Source organism: Rhamphochromis sp. 'chilingali' (assembly GCF_963969265.1).
Source record: "Rhamphochromis sp. 'chilingali' genome assembly, chromosome: 4".
NCBI lineage: Eukaryota > Metazoa > Chordata > Actinopteri > Cichliformes > Cichlidae > Rhamphochromis > Rhamphochromis sp. 'chilingali'.
In genome coordinates this window covers 24,984,043-25,007,229 of record NC_137948.1, presented here as the reverse complement: position 1 = coordinate 25,007,229, position 23,187 = coordinate 24,984,043, and the positions used below count along the sequence as shown (strand labels likewise).

Genomic DNA, 23,187 nt, shown 5'->3' with positions numbered 1-23,187 from the left:
AGAATGTCAAACCACACTCCAAAATGGACCAAAACCTGCATCAGACATCCTACACAGGTGACCCAGCTGAGGTTGATCAAGCCCTGACTTGTGCCCCAGCAGAAACCACCCACAGGTCAGCCCTTTTAATCAAAACCCAGCTTCACTCATGGTTTTAATGGCCATCTTCTTTGCCTCTCCTGTAATAAAAAACCTGATACAAAATACCCAGCCTTTTTGAGCTGTGCTGACAGAGGACCCTTTCAGTCTCTTCTCAATGGGCTCTTGGTACTTTGCATGTTTTGGCTCAATTGCTTCTTCCATATCCTCTTCCCAGGGCACTGCAAGTTCTGGCATAGTCAGCTGTTTTGTCTCTTCAGAGTAGATGATGATCTTGTGTAAACCTTAGCCCTTTGTTCAGATTGATATGTAACTGTCAGTCGTAGGCCACAGAGAGAAGACTTAGATCCTCAGTTTTGATTTTGGGTAGGGTTTCTTTCCAGCTTTCATAAAGGCATCATCTTTATGGTGATGGTAAATGCTTTATGATGGTAAATGCCAGACTGTCTGCTCAAATATTTTTAGTCTGGTTTTCTGGTCTAACTAAAACATAACAAGAGAAAATCAATTAGATGTAGCATGATTTTTATACATGGGAAATAAACAGTTTAAATAAAGGTACAAAAAAACCCCTTGCTCGCAGTAGTGAAATTTTATTTAAGCAGAATAACCATGAGTTGATTACAAAAATTCAATTTAAAATTTTTCAGATTAATCAATTTTTCATTAACTAAAAACGTTAAACACTGTAACCTAAAATCATATATATCTTGATTAAGAGGATTTTACTTTTTCAGTTATTCCAACAAAAAACGTTTTCCTTTGGGCACATTTGGAAAGACATCTTTATGATTTTATTAAAAACTACATTAGGGGAAGTGAAGAAGGGGAGACTTCCTAGAAACTCCTGAGAATATTGTCATCATATTGGTTCCTGATAAGATTGTCAAGTTTTCACCTCATCACATTAAACAATCTTACATACTATTAGCCTGACACACACTGACAAAGCGTTCCTGTTTGACTTTCCACTTTTGATATCAATATTTAAAGTTAGGTAAGAAAACAGCGCTTCCTTGTGGTCACTCGGTAGCACTACAGCTTAAACGAACACCTGCTGCAAACTGCTCCCTTTAACCGAGAAGGGTCTGGCTGCAGCCAGGTGCTCCTGTGGGCTTTAACCACCAAGAACAACAGCGGAAAGAAACGCATGTTGTGTCAGGTGATCACGTGACAGGATGAGGCAAGGCGGTAATGACCCAACCTCTTTAGGCCAAACAGCAAAAGCAAAGATTGAAGAAATCTTTGCTTTTGAGAAACTGGGTACAACTGGGTACAACATGTATACTGCAGTGCAAGTTTGGCTGTCAGAGCAGCCCGTACGCACCAAACGTTATAATGTCAACTGAAGTTTGTCATTACAGGCTGTTCAAAGGTCACACTGACTGTGGGTCTGAGCAGGAAGTTGAGTTGCAGCCTCTGTGTCGGTATCTGCTGCTGGCAGTAGAGACACCTCCCCTGCCCTGTAGGAGCACAGAACAGAGTGCTGCAATCCAATGAGATTCCGGTGGGCGGGGCTACAGCCTGGTTCTTCATTCATGATTTAATCTGGCAAATATGTTTTTCTCGCTGTGTCAGTCGGAAGAAAGGTCTAACAGGGCTGGAGACTATTGTACAGGTAACAGATTAAGATTTTTGTTTTAAATTGAGAATAGACGTGTGACCCATACAGGTGCTGTCACACCTTTGCCTTAAATTTGATCAGGTCAGTCACCTTTTGAATCAGGTGCCTCATGTTGTATCATTTACAAAGTGAAAACTTTTGTTTCTTTATGACCTTCCCAGAAAGTGTTCCTACACAGACGACCACAAACTAACAATATAATATGACAGGTGAGCATTTCAATGCTACAAGCTTCTTTTGAAATAGGGAAGAGAGAATATTCCTACAAAGAAAAAGTGAAACAAACTGTAAAACAAAGCCAACAGGGTGACTTTAATCATCCACTTAACTTTCCTTTTGATTTGACTGTCATGCAGATAATAATTATAGTAAATATCATTCAAAGTGACTTGATGTCTTGAGGAAACTGACCTGCATAAATCTATAAAAGTGCTTCATATGCATGAATGGATATCCAACAGTTTCCCCCTAATTACCTGTGCTGGATTTAAAAAAAAAAAAAAAAAGAAAATAAACAAATCATAGCTGCATGAAGGTTATTGAGGTTGGATTTTGCTGTGTCGCAGAAGATATACAGTTTATAGAGCGACAGCAGCATTCATGTCAAGACACCTTAGTATAATACATTTCTGCCTCAATGCCAGACACACCCATTCTGCAGAATGGGTGTGGAGAATAGAGCTGTTCCACACGGCTTCTGGTCTTTCAACAGTCTTTCTCCACCTTCCTCCGCCTGTAACCCAGCTATTGACAACTATCAGGACTCTGAGTGTATGGAAAAATGGCTACTTGACCCCAGCACTAGCAGCACTTATAACTCTATGGTTTAACAAAAAAGAATATTGCAGTATTTAAATAAGCTGTAAAGCAAGATTTGCATTATTACACTGCATTATTATTTTGTAATTCTTGCACTGGTTATTTACGAATGTGCTTTTTGATAATGTGCACAGAGAACCAAAGACAGAATGAGGTCACCATTGAAAGGTAAACACTATTAGCTGGAAAATCTTACTTTATTCTGGTACCAGACACTGAGAATGTTGCCTGCATTTACTGCAAATTGTTTACTCTAAAATCAGCTCCTCGGATGGTGCAGAGGAGTACCAGATGGGCAACAAACGACGAGGTCTTGCACTCATTTTTAACCAGAAAGACTTCTTCTGGCGCCTGGAACTGCCTGAGAGGCGTGGAACCAATGTTGATCGTGACAACTTGGAGAAAAGGTACAACCTTCTAGCTATCTGCTGAAGAACGAGGAAACCTGTTTTTGGCACAGCTTCATGCTCAAGAGCATGCCAGCACGTGTTTAGAGTTGTTGATCATTTTTGTGGTAAAACTGAATATTTTTCTTCTTTACTAGTATCGCCCCAGGGCTGCAATCTTTTACCTCTGTGCCCCAGGGAGTGCCAAAGACAATATGTCATATGCTATATTTTTTTAAGTTCACAGAGAACTCTGTGATTGTTTCTCTCCTGAATAGTGATGACCCTGATCACAATCCCCACTACAGAGTGTGATCGTGGCCCTATAGAGGTTGATTTCACACTGGTCCAAGTTATTCCCACTGCATCAACAACTGAAGAGATGGTTGTGGATTTTAGAAAGAATCCTATGACCGTCTCTCCTGTGGTGGTAATAGCTGATGCTTTGGAGTGTCTGCAGAAGCAGAAATATTGAGGCATTGAAATTTATAGGACTCTGAAAAAGGTCCAATCAATCCTGATCCGAGCAGATCCTTGTCTAAGGAATTTATATTGCTAATAAAGAACAATAAAAAAAATTTTGACCATTGATCTGCTAAACTAATCAACTCATTTTCACTTTCTGTTCAGACTGAAGGATCTAAACTTTGAAGTGAAATGTCACAATAACCTCAAGCTGGAGGCAGTCCTAGATGAAATCGCCAAAGGTACCCACATAATCATTTGTTTCTCTCAAATGACCAGCATGCATCGAGATGGACAAAGAAAATCATCACCATAGTTTGAGTTCTTACATAATTCAATTTGTTGCTTTGCTGCAAAAATATCTTTGTCAAATCCAACTTTCGCTGCAAGTTTAACAAGTACTTGTTGTCCCACCAGCTGCGGAGGAAGATCACTCAGATGCTGATTGCTTTTTGCTCGCCTTCCTGAGTCATGGAGATGATAACCACGTTTATTGCCACGATGGAAAAATCAGTATCCAGGAGATCACGTCCAAGTTCAAAGGGGACAAGTGCCCGGACCTTGTTGGAAAGCCAAAGATCTTCATAATACAGGTACAAAACACAAAAACCCATACGAGTCCATCAGATTAACCTGGTGTAGCCATTTTTTAAAGATTCAACAGGTTTACAGTCATTCCAACTCATAACGTAGTCATGAGTCTCAGTCTGGATGTTTTGTTGTGTTGCATTCTTTGGGATGAGAGTTGGGTAAACAAAACTGTCTCATATGTGCCAGAAATGAGTTCCACCACTGCTGTGTCATCTGCAAACCTGACATTGTGGCTGAGCACTTATAAGAGAGTAGAGTGTGCAGCAGGGGGCTTATAACACATCCCTGAGGAGAGCCAGTGTTGAAGATGATGGAGAAGGAGGTGTAGGAGGAAGTGAAGTCTGTCAGTCTGTCTTCTGTTTGTCAGAAAGTCCAACAACCAGTTAATTTGATTTAATTCAACTGGAAACCAATGTTCATCCCCCATCTCCAGGCATGTCGCGGAAAAGAGTTTGATGTGTCAGTTACAGTGACCGAAGCTTCTACGATGGAGTCTGAAGAAAAGGTGTTCATGGATGCCAGCACCATACAGACCCTCCCTGCTGGGGCTGATTTCATCATGTGCTATTCTGTGGCTCAGGGTGAGTCTTCTGGCATTTGACTAAACCTTTTTATTTTTATTTTGACTGAGAGGAAATATCAAAGACACAAAGCAGAGTGTTTTTTTCCATAAGGTAGAAATGTGATGTTAGTATTATTTTAAAGGCTAGACTTCTGACAAATCTTCCCTGCTTTGGTAATGCTCTGAGTGTGTCACCGTCATTACAGTGTCACAAACTATCCAACTCTTGCTATACACTGTTTGTTTATATGTGCTTGTAAGCTCATTTATTAGTGAGCAAAAACTGAACAAATGCTTCAATAGAATTTTATTTCTTAAGTGAAACCATAAGAGTCAGCTTAAATAAATCCTGGTATAAAATATTTCATAGCCCTCAGAAAATCTGTCCTCTTTACTTTTACCTCGACATCCATGTTCATTTTTGCCGTTTTGCTGTTGTCATTATTTGTTAGGCTACTACTCCTTCCGGGAGAGGGAAAACGGTTCGTGGTATATCCAGGATCTCTGTCAGCTGCTTCAAAAGTATGGTGATAGCCTGGAATTCACAGAGTTACTCACACGGGTCAACAGAAAAGTGTCACTGAGGAATATTCCAATACCATGTCAACCAAGATTTATCGGGAAGAAGCAAATGCCTTGTTTTGCTTCAATGCTCACCAAGAAACTTTACTTCCAACCAAAAAAGTAACAATGACACACCTCAGTCTCAAAATGATCAGGTTTATATTTGTTGTTCAACTATGTTGTTCTGTGTCCTTATTACTTTTAAGCTTTAGTGCTTGAATTGCTTTAAAATTGCATGCTGATTATGAACCACAGTCTTTGTAAAACTACTGTACTGAAATGACTCTAGAAGCAACAGAATGATGCTTTAGTGCACAGAAATACATTCATTTTGCCTTATTTTATATCAAGTTCAGAACAGTTTACAGTGGACCCTTCCACTGAAAAGACAGGGAGTCTTGGCGGTTGAGTCAGTTTCGACTTTGTCTTTGAGCCAGTTATTTTTCAGACGAGACAGCTTAGCAATCAGGAAACGAAATCAGGATTTTTGTACACATTAGTTTCATCCATACATATCTCACTGTAAGCCTCAGGGATCCAGTAACATTAACAAACTGTCTAAACATTACGTAATCACAGTGTTTCCTCAAGCTTATCCAATCCAGTCCAATTTTATTTATAAAGCACTTTAAAATACCCAGCACAGGAACAAAGTGCTGTACAGAAAATAAGTTAAAACAATAGAATAACAGAAAACAGCAAAATAAATAAATAAAACACATAAAACATAAAATTAAAACAGCCCTATGTTAAAACAAAAACAAGATAAAACAGCATCGAATCACCTAAAAACAACAAAAATAAAAAACCAACATCTCACGTGGTGTCAAAGGCCAGGGTAAAGAGGTGGGTTTTCAAGAGTGACTTACAAACAGATAAAGAACTGGCCTGTCTAATCTCTAAAGGAAGCTCGTTCCACAGTTTGGGAGCTGCTACAGCAAAAGCACGATCTCCTCTAAGTTTACGCCCAGTCCTAGGTATCTTCAGGAGCAGTGGGTGTATAAGGCTGTAGCAGCTCAGAGAGATAAGATGGAGCTAGGCCATGGAGGGCTTTAAAAGTAAATAAAAGAATTTTAAAATGAATCCTAAAAGAAATCGGCAGCCAGTGAAGTGAAACTAAAACAGGGGAAATGTGCTCAAACTTTCGAGTGCCAGTTAAAAGACGAGCTGCGGCATTTTGCACCCTCTGTAGATGGCTAATATATGATGCGCTGACCCCAATATAAAGTGCATTACAGTAATCCAGCCGAGTGCTAACAAAGGCGTGGATCACTGTCTCAAAGTGCTGCCGTGAAAGAATTGGCTTTATTTTTGCCAGCTGCCTGAGGTGAAAGAAGCTAGATTTTACCACTGCCTTAATTTGATTATCAAACTTCAGATCACAGTCCACTTTGACCCCCAGGTTTGTGACAGTTGGCTTAACATACTGTGCCAGGGAATCTACATACACATTGGGGGTCTCAGTGGGGCTACCAAAAACCATCACCTCTGTCTTTTTATCATTGAATTTTAAAAAGTTAACAGACATCCAAGCCTTAATGTCATCGAGACACTGAAGTAATGGCTGTGTAAGATATCTGCCTTTTTTCTTTAGAGGGACATAGATCTGACAGTCATCAGCATAAAAGTGGAAAGCAATGCCGTGCTTTCTCAGTACAGAACCAAGCGGAAGCAGATATAAAGAGAAGAGGAGGGGGCCTAGAACTGAGCCCTGTGGGACACCACACAAGAGGGGAGCGGAGGACGACACATAGTCACCAAAGCTGACACAAAAAGTTTGCCCCGTCAAGTAGGACCTGAACCACTCCAGTGCTGTGCCCCTAATGCCCACCCAGTGCTCCAAACGAGAGAATAAAATGGCATGATCCACGGTATCAAACGCAGCTGTCAAATCTAAAAGCACAAGAACAACACAGTCCCCAGCATCAGTCGCTAAAAATATGTCATTAAAAACTTTTAAAAGGGCTGATTCAGTGCTATGAAAGGGTTTAAAACCAGATTGGAAAACCTCTAAAACATTTTGCTTTTCCAGGAAGGCCATTATTTGGCTGTAAACTACCTTTTCAAGAATTTTGGAAAGAAAAGGTAGTTTGGAGATAGGCCTGTAATTTGCAATAACCGTAGGATTAAGAGCAGGTTTTTTAATCAGGGGTTTGACTACTGCATGTTTAAAATCTTTAGGGACAACACCTGACATCAGACTATGGTTTACCAGCTCAAGAACCAAAGGACCAACTGTAGGTAACACCTCTTTTAAAAGTCGAGGAGGGACAGCATCATTTGGAGATGCTTACTACCGTACTTAAAAAAAGGGAATTTCTGTTCTGTAATGTGTATTTGCATTTACACATTGACAGTGTATTTTTTTGCATTACTTTAATAATTTTATGGATTTTACTTACTGCTTTGCCCTCAATAAAATCTCTTACTTTATTAGTTTTCTTGCTGTGTGTGTGTGTGTGTGTGTGTGTGTGTGTGTGTGTGTGTGTGTGTGTGTGTGTGTGTGTGTGTGTGTGTGTGTGTGTGTGTGTGTGTGGATTCTCTTATTTGTCCTGAAATGGTTTAGAAGCAGGTTAAATGAAAGCAAAACTGATTTACAGCAAAGAAGTAAGTTTTATTACTTTTCACAGCACCTTGCAAGATAAAATCACAAGGTGCTCCACATCAAATACAAACAGCAAAACAGGAAGGAGACATTACTACAAAATAAATCAAAATGCCACCAAAGTGTTCAAAATATGAGTGTCTTCCACGTCGAAACCACTGAGGTGACCTGAGAAACAGTCCGTGCTTGTCATACTCAGTATGAGATAAATGCCAGTAGCCAGTATGTTATGTGTTTTACTTCCTTCTTTTCCCAGTGTTTGCACTGAGTAAGAAGTCAACAGGCTCGTTCTGTCTGTCATTAGATTGAGATTATAATAATCGGACAATCTAACTTGTGATTTAATCTTTAGCAAAGTCACAAATCTATACAACTTGAATCATCCACAAAAACACTTTTCATGTCTTTATTGTGATTTAAACACTGAGTAAGAATTCATGATCGATAGTAAAAAGGTAAGTGTCCTCTTGACTTTTCCAAAGGTTAGTTTTTCAGGGGAGACTAACAACCTACCATCCTGAATGCTGCTGTGAAACAGAACTAAATTTGCCTATCATTGGGTGATGTAAATATTCTGCTTTCCATAGATGGGTTGTGTACTGTCACACGACTGCCAGTCAACTAAACACAGCAGAGCATGGAGGAGGGGGCGGAGCAAAGCGTGAGAGGAGGGGTGTTTGCACAGACCTGTTTTCAAATGAACGGGAGCAATAAACTGAACTTAGAGGAGAGAATCAAAGTAACAGTCTTTGTGCTAGTATCAATCTCATACCAGTACCAGTGTTGGTATTGATGCTATTAATATTTACACTGGTCCACCCACAGTGTTACAGATTGTCTAGGCGATCCTTGTTGGGATGCAAGCACGTCTCCTCTCTGAGATGTTTACAATCCATGACATGAACATGCATAACAAAATAAACTTGATCAAACTAATATTTAAAACCATATTTATTTTCTGATCAATAAGCAGACGTTTGATTTCTCCCATGATGAAGAACAGCAGTTAGGCTTTGCTGGTAGAGGATGATCGCAGGCACTGAGAGAGCAGTTTATTACATCAACATAATCATTCTTATGTGATTCACGTTACATTTAATCTGTGTCACTACACTTTAACGGTTGTTTTCAACCTGATCTAGTTATTCAGGTCTAAGGTTGCTGATGCACTGATAAAAGGTGATCTTTAACTGTGGCAAAAAAGTCTTTCTTATCTACATTACTTCCTTCTCCTCAGCATCATAAATAAATAAATAGCCTACATCTCCCACCTCCTTGTCTGGTTTACACTCCTAATAATTTCTTGAAAGCTCCTGTAGGACACACAAAGGCTGGTCTAACGTTCAGCTATATTTGTTATCAACGATATCTTGTGCTTTCTGTATATCAGCTGGTTGATCTACAAATCTTTGGACTGCAATCACCATTCTTCTCTCGAGCAGCTGAAACTGTGAACACTTCTCCATTATTGTAGTTCACAGTCAGTAGCCTATGTTGATCAAACATAGGAAGAAAATAAATAAAAAATATTTAAGTAGTAGGAAATCGTAAGCACTGAGCTACTAAACTGCTTAACTGAGTTTGCTCAGTATAAACTTATACTTTCACAATCATCTCTGTAGCAAAATCATCACCAAACACAGACATCTGTGGTAAAGTGATACCACTGCAACCTTTCATCATCTGCATACATGAATGAATGACCGTGGGTGGAGATTTCTGACAACTCAGATCCTTGACGGAAGGCAATACTTCAGATTCAACAAAGACAGCTGGGGGCAGGGCTACAAAATGCCTCTATAGGATGATTTGAACTGAAATGTCCAGCAATTGAATTGAAACGTCTTTTTCTCTCTGCGTCAGTCGAAGGCAAGGTGATCTGCGGACATGTCTAACAGGGACGAAGACGAATGTGGAGGTAACAAATTACAATTTTTGTCTTTATTTTTAAAAAAGACACCTGACCTGTTTAAGTGCTGTCACACCTTTAATATTTTATTAATTTCCTTGAGGAAATCACTATGTTACTACAACAGGTGCCAGGTTCTCTATGACCTTCCCATTAAGTTTTGCTACAGACACAGCAGAAACAGAATAAGACAGGTGAGTATTTCAGACTGTGATTTATATAAACTGAAAACTTATTTTGAAATATGGAAGAGAGAATACTTGTTCATACCAAAGCACAAGTGAAACAAAGTGCAAAGTTACAAAATTTTAAAAAAGTATTATTTTATTATGGCAAAGTCAACATTGAATTCAAATTAAATAGGGTGACATTGATCTAATTACCTGTGCTGGATTTTTAAGGTGGATCTCAACAAATGTTGATGTCCACAGTATTCTGTCCACCATCCTGTCATTTTGTACTAAAATATGTATGAGTGTGGAGTAAATATGAAACACACAGTTCAAAACTAGAGCCTATGACCATGATAATGTGCTGTCAGGGGCTGGGCCTGTGACCCAGCATGTTCATTTTGTATTTTTCATTTCTTATACTGAAAATATGTTAAGTCTTATGTTAGTATTATCATTTAGGATTTAGTTGAATGTTATTCTAGTTTAAGTTTTCATCTATGTCCCCTTGTGTGAGTCTGTTCTTGTCTTCTGTGTCAGTATGACTTGTATTTCGTGTCTGTGTTTCATGTTGTCAAGCCTGTGTTGTCATGTCTACTTCTCTCCGTGTTTCCTGATTTTGTTTCTTTGTTCAGTGTGTTTAGTTTTACTCTTTCCCTGTGATGTTGTTATGTTCATTTGTGTCAGCTGTTTCCCCAGTTGTGTATTTAGTCTCTGTGTTTCATTCGGTCAATGTCATCTGTGTTCCTTCCCTTCACTTCACATCAGGTTAGACGTTTTTCATGTGTTTGCTCAGGTCATGTTCATGTTCTTGGTTTTTCATCATAGTTATTTGCATGTTCCTGCTCAGGATCATGTTCCTGTCAGTAGTTATCATAGTTTAATGATAGTAATCACAGTTTAGTTTGCCCAGTTTAGATTTTAGTTTAGTTTTTGCCCCTGTTCGCCTTTTGCCTTATTCTGTGTATTTATGTCATCAGCCACAATAAAAGGCTCGCTTTTTGTTTACAGCTCAGTTCCATCTCCTTCGGTGTCTGCATTTGGGTTCGTTTCCTTAAACACACCGGCTGCTCAGCCATGGCAGGAACTTTAGAAACAGAAACAAAAACTGAACCAAATGAAATTCCTTCTGTCAAATACACCCATGCCACCCTAAGTCTACCCTATACAGTATATTATCTGTAGAGTAAAGCTGTCCCTCTCTGTCTCTATTCTTTTAGCAGCCTTTGCCATCTTTCACCATGCATCACCCAGCTGTTAACAGCTGTCAGGACTCTGAATGGATGGAACAATAACTGCATGACCATATTTGAGACAGAAGTAGAATAATTTCTGTGCATTTTTGGCCATTTTTTTTGTTAATACTGTAATGACAACTGTCACAACAAGCTCAATTATTTTAATGTGTGTGTGTGTTTGTGTGTAGGTGGTTGTTTGGTGATACACAGATACAGGGAGTGCAGAATTATTAGGCAAATGAGTATTTTGTCCACATCATCCTCTTCACGCATGTTGTCTTACTCCAAGCTGTATAGGCTCGAAAGCCTACTACCAATTAAGCATATTAGGTGATGTGCATCCCTGTAATGAGAAGGGGTGTGGTCTAATGACATCAACACCCTATATCAGGTGTGCATAATTATTAGGCAACGTCCTTTCCTTTGGCAAAATGGGTCAAAAGAAGGACTTGACAGGCTCAGAAAAGTCAAAAATAGTGAGATATCTTGCAGAGGGATGCAGCAGTCTCAAAATTGCAAAGCTTCTGAAGCGTGATCATCGAACAATCAAGCGTTTCATTCAAAATAGTCAACAGGGTCGCAAGAAGCGTGTGGAAAAACCAAGGCGCAAAATAACTGCTCATGAACTGAGAAAAGTCAAGCGTGCAGCTGCCAAGATGCCACTTGCCACCAGTTTGGCCATATTTCAGAGCTGCAACATCACTGGAGTGACCAAAAGCACAAGGTGTGCAATACTCAGAGACATGGCCAAGGTAAGAAAGGCTGAAAGACGACCACCACTGAACAAGACACACAAGCTGAAACGTCAAGACTGGGCCAAGAAATATCTCAAGACTAATTTTTCTAAGATTTTATGGACTGATGAAATGAGAGTGAGTCTTGATGGGCCAGATGGATGGGCCCGTGGCTGGATTGGTAAAGGGCAGAGAGCTCCAGTCCGACTCAGACGCCAGCAAGGTGGAGGTGGAGTACTGGTTTGGGCTGGTATCATCAAAGATGAGCTTGTGGGGCCTTTTCAGCTTGAGGATGGAGTCAAGCTCAACTCCCAGTCCTACTGCCAGTTTCTGGAAGACACCTTCTTCAAGTACAGGAAGAAGTCTGCATCCTTCAAGAAAAACATGATTTTCATGCAGGACAATGCTCCATCACACGCGTCCAAGTACTCCACAGCGTGGCTGGCAAGAAAGGGTATAAAAGAAGAAAAACTAATGACATGGCCACCTTGTTCTTTTTTTTTTTTTTTTTTTTTTTTTTTGCCTGTCCCGTTTGGCTCTTTTGCCATCAGAATTGTTGTCTAAAGGCAAAGAAAGATGCCCAATGGATTTACTTTACCAAATTGACCATCCCAGCCTTGCCGTAATGGTCCATTTGATTCACCTTTTATTGTTCATTTTATTTTCACTTACTGAATACGGGACAGACTTGACTGGGGGAAAGAAGGGGAGAAAGAAAGAGGGAAAGAGAAACAGCTGAGAAGAGGGACGGGGGAGAAGGGCAAAAGACAAAAACCAACAGAATGAGCAGAAAAAAAAAGAAGAAAAAAAATGCATATATCAATCACCTGGGTCACCTGCTGAGAAAGAAAAAAGAAAACAAGCAGAAGAGAACAAGAGTAGTAGAATAAACAACATCACAATGATATATGGGAATATGACAGTAAATACTAAATATTAAACATTATTGTGCAGCACATAAGATCAACAGAACACAGTGTGCTTTGAGGTAGGAGCCAAAAAGGGTGTAGTTTGTGGGTGTGATCACCCGTGTGTACATCTGTGAGCATGGACGCGCTTGTTTTTTTTTTTTTTTTAAAGGTTCCTTCATGTAATGATCTGCTAGAGGGTGTGGGGGGGCCACAGCCCCGTCCTCCAGGGCATGAAGCAGGTATGGAGGAGATCAAAACTCCAGACATCCAGAGGCCCCCAGAACACAAGAGACCATGGAAGACCAACAGAGGGGCAGCCGCGCCACTGTCCCAGAAAGAGCTGAGGAGAGTCCCAGATGAGGGCTCACTCAGCAGCCGCGGAGCAGAAGCCAGGGGGAGTTGCAGTGACGCGCCCGTGAGCTCCGCCGGCAGCCAGCCGTGCCTGAGTGACCGAGGCCGGGGGCACCCCACCTCCGAAGTGGCCCGAGCGAGCCCCAGGCTCCAGGCCCCGATATGCGGCCACCAAGGAGTGAGCCGGTGTGTACCTGGACGCCCATCCCCGGACACAAAGAACCACCAACGCACCAATGTCTGAGGGAGTCCGCCACTGGCAGGGGAAGTGGTGGTAGGGGGAGATAGGCCTCCAAACCTTGGAGGGCCTAAGATGTCCCCAGAGAGGTGGCGCCTGATACCCAACCTGACATATAGACACAGAAATACAGGCACACACATATACAAACATCCATCCCACCCTCATGCTCTCATATGCACTTACTCCACACTCAACCAACGTGGAGACAGACATAAAGAGACGCTGTACAAACCGGGTCTAGGTACCCTTGCCCCTGGAGGGGGGAACTGCACCCAGACCCAGGTGGTGTTACCCTTTTCCCTGCGGTGGGGGGAGGCAGACCGCCCCGACTCCGCAGCAGCAGGGAGGCCCCACACTCCAGACCGCAGTCGGACGGCCAACTCCTCCTCCTAGCCACCTTGTTCACCTGATCTGAACCCCATTGAGAACCTGTGGTCCATCATCAAATGTGAGATTTACAAGGAGGGAAAACAGTACACCTCTCTGAACAGTGTCTGGGAGGCTGTGGTTGCTGCTGCACGCAATGTTGATGGTGAACAGATCAAAACACTGACAGAATCCATGGATGGCAGGCTTTTGAGTGTCCTTGCAAAGAAAGGTGGCTATATTGGTCGCTGATTTGTTTTTGTTTTGTTTTTGAATGTCAGAAATGTATATTTGTGAATGTGGAGATGTTATATTGGTTTCACTGGTAAAAATAAATAATTGAAATGGGTATATATTTTTTCTTTGTTAAGTTGCCTAATAATTATGCACAGTAATAGTCACCTGCACACACAGATATCCCCCTAAAATAGCTAAAACTAAAAACAAACTAAAAACTACTTCCACAAACATTCAGCTTTGATATTAATGAGTTTTTTGGGTTCATTGAGAACATGGTTGTTGTTCAATAATAAAATTATTCCTCAAAAATACAACTTGCCTAATAATTCTGCACTCCCTGTATGTCCATACCGTCCAATGTTCTTTTCAATACAATGGTTATCATTGGTAATCATAATCATCAATATTTAGATAAGTTGTAAAGCAGGACGTGGCTCTGTATTATTATTATTTTGTAATTATTGCGCTGGTTATTTATGAATATGAATTCGTTTTTCAATAGTATGCAAAGAGAAACAAACAGAGAACAACTCCTTCATCAGAAGGTAAATTCTTACTTCCAACTTTTTTGGCTATTAGCTGGAAATTATCGCTTTAATCTGGTACCAAGCACTCAGACACACTGCAATCATTACTCTTTTTTTTTTTTAAATCAGCTCCTTGAATCCTGCAGAGGAGTACAAAATGTGTAACAAACGACGAGGTCTTGCTCTCATTTTTAATCAGGAGAAGTTCTTCGGGCGCCTGGGCTTGAATGACAGAGTTGGAACCAGTGTTGATCGTTACAACTTGAAGGAAAGGTACAATTCCCAGCTATCTACTGAAGAAAGGGAAACACTGTATTTGACACAGCTTTGTGCTAAAGAACATGCCAGCACTTGTTTAGCAGCTGTAGCTCCTTTCTGTGGTAAAAATGTGTGAGAATTTCCACAGATTTTTCCTGATAATAAAATGTTATTTTCTCTCCTCAAGCCCCTTGGTGCTGATTTCACCTTTGTGCTCCAGTTAGTGCCAAAACCAATATTTGATGTGCTTTTCACAAATTCCCACTGTAGAGAATAATGTCGGTCCTGTAGTGTTCCAAAATCCTGTGACCCACAGCTTGTTGGGAAAAAGCAAATGCCTTGTTTTGCTTCAATGCTCACTAAGAAACTTTACTTCCGACCAAAAAAGTAACAATGTCTCACCTCAGTCTTTAAATCAGCTGATTTATATTTTTTAACTAAAACCAACATCTCACCACAGAAAACAAAAGATCTTTTAGAACGCTAATTAGGATCCTCAATATTTCTAGTGACAGAGTTCTTATAAAATCATGGGAACATCCTCTAGATGTACTATCTATGTATTATAGAGGTACATCTATGCTATTTTACTTAACGGTTACAACTATAGCTGTCTCCTGAGTAACTAAGCAGCCACTTAAAGTACTGATTTTATACAGTTGTATGTAATTCAGATTTGGGCTGCTTTTTACCCCACTTGATTGCTTTGCTGTTAGTTACACAGTTTGGTGATATCAGCTGTTGAAATGTTTCGCTACTTGAATTTAACAGAACTACATGAAATGTAAATCCAGCAGCAATGTTTTTTTCCAGAAATGATGTTCTAAATACTGAAACGGTTTAATTTTGGAACTGTTTTCTCTTTAACTGTTTGTAGAAGCAAGAATGTATCAACATGTGGCAGGATGGTGGGATGTTCAAGTTAAAGGTGTCCCAGCCAGCTGAGCTGTAGTGAAACTAACTGCATCTTTCTCTTGGTTGTCCGATTTAATTCCATAGAATTAAAATAGTTTTTAAATGTAATTCTTCATATTACTATTTAGGCATCACAAACTGGCATTTAGTTACATTATGTCAAAGAGGAGGCACACATTTCTACAGATGGTGTCTGAGAAACTGATCAACTAGCATCTGGTTTGCTTAGTGTCAACAGCCAGTTGTTTCCCAACTTATCATGAGAGGCACATGACGTGATAGCTTAGCAATCAGAAAATTGGTTTTTGTACTCATCAGTTTCATTCTTACTTTTCTCACTCTAAGCCTCAGGGTGCCAGTAACACTTACAACTTGTCCAAGCACTTCACAATCAGAGTGTTTCCTCAAGCTTACTACTTGAGGAATGGAATTAATGACCTGTCAGCAGTTTATGGTACATGTACTAATGTGTATTTGCACCTTAGTGATCACACTAGCGTGAAAAGTAAGAGGCTGTGTTTTTTCTACTCTAGTCAAAAACACTTGTAGTCATGATCCCTGTGAAGAAAAAAGAAAATACACCAAATTGCACACAGACTTTGGTCATACTTTGTGAACCAATGAGATTTTAGTTATGGCTTTGCCATCGTTAATTTTGTTTTAAATAAAAATCTCCATTGTTTTTGTGACAGAAAGTGTGTGCAAAGGATGCGCACACACTTTCTGTCACAAAAACAAATTGGCGTCCAAACAAATTCATTCAAAATACAACCAATTCAAACAGACTTGGGGAAACATTCATTTCATGCCATTAGTAATGCCTGTACTTGTCATAGTGTAGTAATTTGCCCATTGTTCCTCTTCCTTGTTTCCCCAGTGTTCGAGCTGAGTTTATATTTTTTTCAATTAATGTTTTAATTAATTGTAATTAGTAATATTAAAGGTGTTACTGAAACTTACATCACAGAAAATGATGCAATCTTCATATGATTACTGTACGAATAAAGATATAGAACTTTGCTGTAGTCTAAAGATAATATCGGAAATTATAATGTGTGTTTGTGTATTGACGTGAAAGTGATTATGTGTTGTTATGCATACCGTTTCCAACAGAGGGAAACAGAGCTTCATTTAACATATTTCCAATATAATTTCCCCATATCTCCTAAAACTGCCAAACAGGACATTATTACAAAACACAGTAAAATAAGGCGGTCAGTATCCACTTCCTTATACCATGAGAAAAACGGAACATATGATGAGTTGGCAGTGTTAGCACATCCCCCCCTGCCCTTCCACAGAATGTAACTGAATGCGATGGTAAAGCTGTGACTTGTAGAAGCATCTTTTTAATTTGTTACCTGTCATTCGTTTATAAATATGTGGACCTTTAAATGTCTCAAGAACAATGAAGTGTACTTTATGTTTTTAGTCATGTATGAGATGAGGCTCGTAACATAAATCTGGATTAGGCTTTTAGCCCACTTAATCTTTTACTTTCTTCTCATGCTCTTGTCGTTGTTCGTGATTTGGTAGTTGCCTGAACTTGTTGCAATGTTGCAAACACGGAAATACTAGTCTTTAAATCTTTGAATGACAGATGCGAGAGCCAATAGGTGAAAATCCGAGCCAATGAGATTACGGTGGGCGGAACCACACCCTAAACTCTTTTTAGGGTGGGCTCTACGACGGTGAGGTTTTCTTCTCACGGCGTTAGTCCGAAAAAAAGACGAACCGTGAACATGTCTGACAAGCAAAAAGACGACTGCGGAGGTAATAAATTTGCATTTTAAAAAAATATTAGAAACAGACAGGTGACCTGTTAATTTGAAAGCCGAACAATACGTGCAACGCTACTAAGTTTCGATCTACCCTGAGCTCAATGTATTTTAAACTGTTTGGTATGCTCTATTATAAATGCTGTCACACATTTACTATAAGCGTTTATTTACGTCAGTCACCACGTTAGTACAAAGTGTATCAGTTTTTTTTAATGTAATAGCAATGAAGTCGGGACTTCACTGCTCCTCCTTCTCTGACTTTCTTAGGAAGTGTTGCCACAGACAGCAAACCAACAGGTGAAAGCAAGCAAGGTGAGTATTTCCTACCGTGAAGTATATAAAAATTCTAAAAAAAATTTTTAAAACATGAACGACAAAGTACTTGCTCATACCAAAAGCAAAAAGTGAAACACTAAAAGCTGTAAAATTGTACAAACAATGTAATAAAAGTAATGTTTGGTGGCTGGTGAAACAAACAGGGCATGTAAAACAGCGTGTGATTAATCATCAGCTCAAAGATTTTTACTGTCGCTTTCATAGCTGTACCCCTCAGTCCAGGTCAGGAAGCTGCTTTATGGCTGCTTTATACCCAACATTTTTTCTCCTAATTATCAGTGTTGGACTTCCAGGTGCACTTCCAGAGTTTTTGTTGCTTGCTTGTTTTGTATTCAGCTGTGAGTTTATTTATATATGTGAGTAACTAATAACAAAAGCAAAACATCTAAAGTGATGGTAAAGATTGCCTCAGAGCCAGGTTGTGGAAATAAAAATGAGCAAATCGCCCTCACGGATTCACTTTAACAAAGGTTTATTTACATAGAACCAACAACAGTCACCTCAAATAACCTTTTACCTTCAAATACACCCATTCTACCTCATTTGCACAAATACTATGCCCTATGTATCTGTAGGGTGGAGAATAGAGCTGTTCCTCTTGGGCTTTGTTCTTTTAGCAGCCTTTGCTATGTTTCTCCACCCGTCACTCAGCCATTGACAGCTGTCAGGACTTTGAGCGGATGGAACAATGGCTGCTTGACCCCCACACTAGCAGCACTTGTAGCTGTACTCTTAAACAAAAACAAAAGTCTGAAAAGCTAAATCCTGCTATGGATAAGTCCTCTGCTGTGTTTTCTTTTTCCTTTTCCCGCATGGTTGGAGGATGAGGTTGAGGGTGGCTCCTCCCTGTGCCTGTTTCTGCTGGAGGTTTCTTTCTGTTACAAGGGAGTTCTTCCTTCCCACCACTCAAAAGTGCTTCCTCATAAAAGATAATTTGATTGTTGACGCTTTCTCCTGAATACCGTAGGGTCCTCACAGTATAAAACACATTAAGGCAACTGTTGTTGTTATTTAGCTCTGTATAAATAAATGTATAAATATATTTATAAGTATTTATAAGTATAAATTGAATTGACTTGAATTGATTTTCACTACACAAAATGTTTCTCAATTACAATATTAAGAAACCTAATTTCCTGTATTAACAGGATATTAGAAATATGTTAATGGTCAAATTCATCTTAATTATTTTAAGACGTTTGCGTGTGGAGTTAGTGAGGACAGCCTGAAGAAAAGGAACAATTACACAACTATGATATTGTCAAGTGCATTATTGATGCAGTACTGAGATTTTAAAATATCACGGTTGTCGTCTGTGCTCGGTTTATTCTAACACTCTTACTGGCGCATTAAGCAGGTAGTTACTGGCACAGTACGATGTAGGATATTGTCATACATGTGTTACTACTTTCTTTCCAATATCATGTTTATCATTAACACTGGCATGTTGCAAAACTTGGATAAGCATAAAGCAAGACTTGCTACAGCATTATTATTTTGTAGTTATTGCACTGGTTATTTATGCATGTGCTTTTCAATAGTATGCACGGAAAACCAAACAGAGACCGACTCCTTCATCAGAAGGTAAATTCTTACTTCCACGTTTTGTGGCTGTTACTTGAAATTCTCACTTAGATTATTGCGCTGTATTCATGTGCCCAATTTTCACTCGATATTCAGCTACCTGGATCCTGCAGAGGAGTACAAGATGGGCAACAAACGACGAGGTCTTGCACTCATCTTTAATCAGGAGCGCTTCTTCTGGCGCCTGGGCTTGAATGACAGAAATGGAACCGATGCTGATCGTTACAATTTGGAGAAAAGGTACAACTTCTAGCTACCTGCTTAAGAAAAGGAAATTGCATTAGCCCACGCTTTCATGGCAGGTTTAGATCTATTCTGTGGTAATATCGTGTAAGAATTTCAAATGTTTTTTTCCTGGTTATTAAATGTTATTCTGTTCTCTGTTGGATTGCCCTGAGGCTGAGTTATTTCACTGCGGTGCACCAGGGAGTGCCAAGGACAATATGTGCGCTATATTTTTAAGTTCACAGAGAACTCTGTGATTGTTTCTCTCCTGAATAGTGATGACCCTGATCACAATCCCCACTACAGACTGTGATCGTGGCCCTATAGAGGTTGATTTCACACTGGTCCAAGTTATTCCCACTGCATCAACAACTGAAGAGATGGTTTTGGATTTTAGAAAGAATCCTATGACCGTCTCTCCTGTGGTGGTAATAGCTGATGCTTTGGAGTGTCTGCAGAAGCAGAAATATTGAGGCATTGAAATTTATAGGACTCTGAAAAAGGTCCAATCAATCCTGATCCAAACAAACCCTTGTCTAAGGAATTTATATTGCTAATAAAGAACAATAAAATTATTTTTGGTCCTTGATCTGTTAAAATAATCAACTCATTTTCACTTTCTGTTCAGATTGAAGGACCTAAGCTTTGAAGTGAGGTGTTATGATAACTACAAGCAGGAGGCAGTCCTAGATGAAATCGCCAAAGGTACCCACATAATCACTTGTAACTCTCAAATGACCAGCATGCATCCAAGATGGACATAAAAATCATCAAGAAAATCATCACCGTAGTTTGATTTCTCCCATAACTCTTTGCTCTCCTGCAAACATATCTGTCTCAAATCCAACATACAGCTGCAAGTATAACAAGTACTTTTTGTCCCACTAGCTGCGGAGGAAGATCACTCAGATGCTGATTGCTTTTTCCTCGCCTTCCTGAGCCACGGAGAGGATAACCATGTTTATTGCTACGATGGAAAAATCAGTATCCAGGAGATCACGTCCAAGTTCAAGGGAGACAAGTGCCAGGACCTTGTTGGAAAGCCAAAGATCTTCGTAATACAGGTACACACTAGCCGAAATCAGTCAAGTCTATTAGAGCAGCGGTCCCCGACCCCCGGGCCTCGGACCGTTACTGGTCCGTGAGTCGTTTGGTACAGGGCCGCGAGAGTTGAGGCTCAGGTGTGAAATGTATGGTTTTCAGGGTTTTTATCGGTTTTCAGCGTTATTTTGTTATCGTTTTTATCGTTAACTCGGTTTTCCTGGGTCTTTTCACGTGTGTTATGAATAAATCTTCTTTTTTTCGGTACCGGTACTAGTTTTATTTTGTTGTATTTATCCGCGACACCTTAAAGGCCGGTCCGTGAAAATATTGTCGGGCATAAACCGGTCCATGGCGCAAAAAAGGTTGGAGACCGCTGTATTAGAGCATGTTAACTTGCTGCATTACCTTAGTTTAATGCTCCATCCATCCATCTCCAGGCATGTCGAGGAGAAAAACATGACGATCCAGTTACCCCTGCTGATGCAGTGGATAGCAAAGTAGAGGTGTTTGTGGATGCCAGTGCCATACACACGCTCCCTGCTGGGGCTGATTTCATCATGTGCTATTCTGTGGCTGAAGGTGAGTCTTCTGGGATTTGACTGAACCTTTTGCTTTTTATTTGGGCTCAGAGGAAATATCAAAGACACTGAACTGAGTGTATTTTTAATCATAGGGTAGATATGTGATGTTAGAATAATTGTATCCTCAAATACATCTAATAGTTTCTTCTGTTTAATATAATTAATAATAATATAAAGCTAAAATGTCTCCACTTGGCTACCAGTGACACATGATTACAGTGTCACAAACTGTCCAGCTAGTGTTATACACTGTTTGTGTATTTGTATTTATATGTCTAAGCTCATTTATCGGTGATCAAGAGCTGGACCAGTGCCTAAATAGGTTTATTTTTCTTAATAAAACAGTACAATTGAGCCACTATAAATCCTGGTGTAAAGCATTTAACATTTCATAGCTTTCTAAAAATCCATACCTCTTCCATTTGCATTTTCTTCACCTTCCATATTAACTTTTCTTTTCAATATTTTTTAGGTTATTACTCACACCGGGAGACTATCAATGGCTCCTGGTATATCCAAGATCTGTGTGAATTGCTCCAAAAGCATGGTGATACCCTGGAATTCACAGAGTTACTCACGCTGGTCAATAGAAAAGTGTCCATGAGGAGTGTTCTGAGAGCTCGTGACCTACACGCTATCGGGAAGAAGCAAGTACCTTGTTTTGCTTCAATGCTCACCAAGAAACTTTACTTCCGACCAAAAAAGTAACACTGTCACACCTCAGTCTTTCAATAAGCGGGTTTATGTGGGGTTTTTTTTTTAACTAGATAGGGCTTCTAAACAGGAATTTACACTTGGCACCAGATTATGACTAAATGTATATAATTTTCTGCATCACCATCTGAATATGAACACATGCAAAGTGACCATCTAATGCAGTTTATTGCTTCATTCAGCGCCTGTTAGGCTCTATGGGGGTCATATGTAAAACATGTTTCTTTGGCAAAGAATTAGTGTTGTTCTTATGGCAAAAATTTAAATAACTAAACAGTGAAAACGTGGTTTCCAGAAGATTAAAACAAACAAACAAATGAACTCTTTAATCTTGGTCAGACTTTCCCAGTTATCTCTGAATGCAAACCAATAGTTGGGATTATAATGGAGTCTAACCCAACAACCCCTACAGTAACTGATATTTGAACTGTTGTTGGAAATAGAGATGCTGTTTTACTTAGCGAGCACAACTGTGGCTGTCTTCTGACTAAGTTGAATATCCATCCATCCATCCTCTCCTGTTTATCCAATTCAGGGTTGTCAGGGCCAGCTGCCATAGGTCGAGAGGCAGGGCACACCCAGGACAGGTTGCCAGTCTGACTAAGCTGCTTATGACACAAAATATAACAAGATCTAATGAGTTTATAGAGAACATCCAACTGAAAATCAGTTGTATATATCTCAGGCCTGTAGTTGTGTCTATCCATCTTGACTGCGTTAGTAATGAATTAATTACAGAGTTTGGTGATATCAGCTGTTGAAACGACCACTCTGCTTGAATTTAACACAACTAAATGGCACTTATCTTGTAAAACATAAGGACCCAGAAATATATTTCTCAGATGTCCACTTTCAGGAATTATTTCCTGAGTATTAAAAAGAGTTCATGTGGGAATGCCAGGATGTTCAAGTTAATGGCTGAGCTTCACTGATAGATGGCCACACATTTTTTTTGATGATCAGATTTAATTCCATACAAAGAAAATAGTTTTTAAATGTGATTTGTGGTTTTAGTCCTTTAAGCATAATGAGACAACTGACATTTAATTTTATTATATAAAAGAGAAGGCAGACATGCCTGGAGCTGGAAATGAAGAAAAGGTACTACAGGCCAGAGGAAAACTAGCAGAGATGTTTTGTTCTGGGGGACAGGGGTGTGTAAAAGGCCACAAATTTGCCAAAACGGGCAACATTAAAACTACTGTCATCGTTTAAATACTGCCATTGATGGCGTAGCTGTGTTAAATTTGGTATTCCTGTTATTTTTTTCTATCCCCGTCCATGTGGATTACAACCTATCTGTATTCAAATCATGATGGTTATGAATCAGTCTTTTTTGGCTGCTTC

The 23,187-nt window shown here is 39.7% G+C and overlaps 1 protein-coding gene across 1 annotated transcript; it reads left to right on the top strand.

Moving 5' to 3' along the window:
- Positions 1-2,651: 2,651 nt before the first annotated feature.
- Positions 2,652-21,834, top strand: LOC308395005 (uncharacterized protein; the record flags this gene model as incomplete). The annotated part of the gene is made up of 15 exons (XM_080879656.1): positions 2,652-2,710; positions 2,806-2,949; positions 3,559-3,635; positions 3,811-3,986; positions 4,418-4,565; positions 4,999-5,231; positions 14,602-14,675; positions 17,251-17,348; positions 17,624-17,668; positions 19,234-19,276; positions 19,373-19,516; positions 20,130-20,206; positions 20,390-20,565; positions 20,983-21,124; positions 21,599-21,834. The coding sequence occupies 15 exons, from the start codon at positions 2,652-2,654 to the stop codon at positions 21,832-21,834; spliced, it is 1,872 nt and encodes a 623-aa protein (XP_080735782.1).
- Between the last annotated feature and the right edge of the window lie 1,353 nt (positions 21,835-23,187).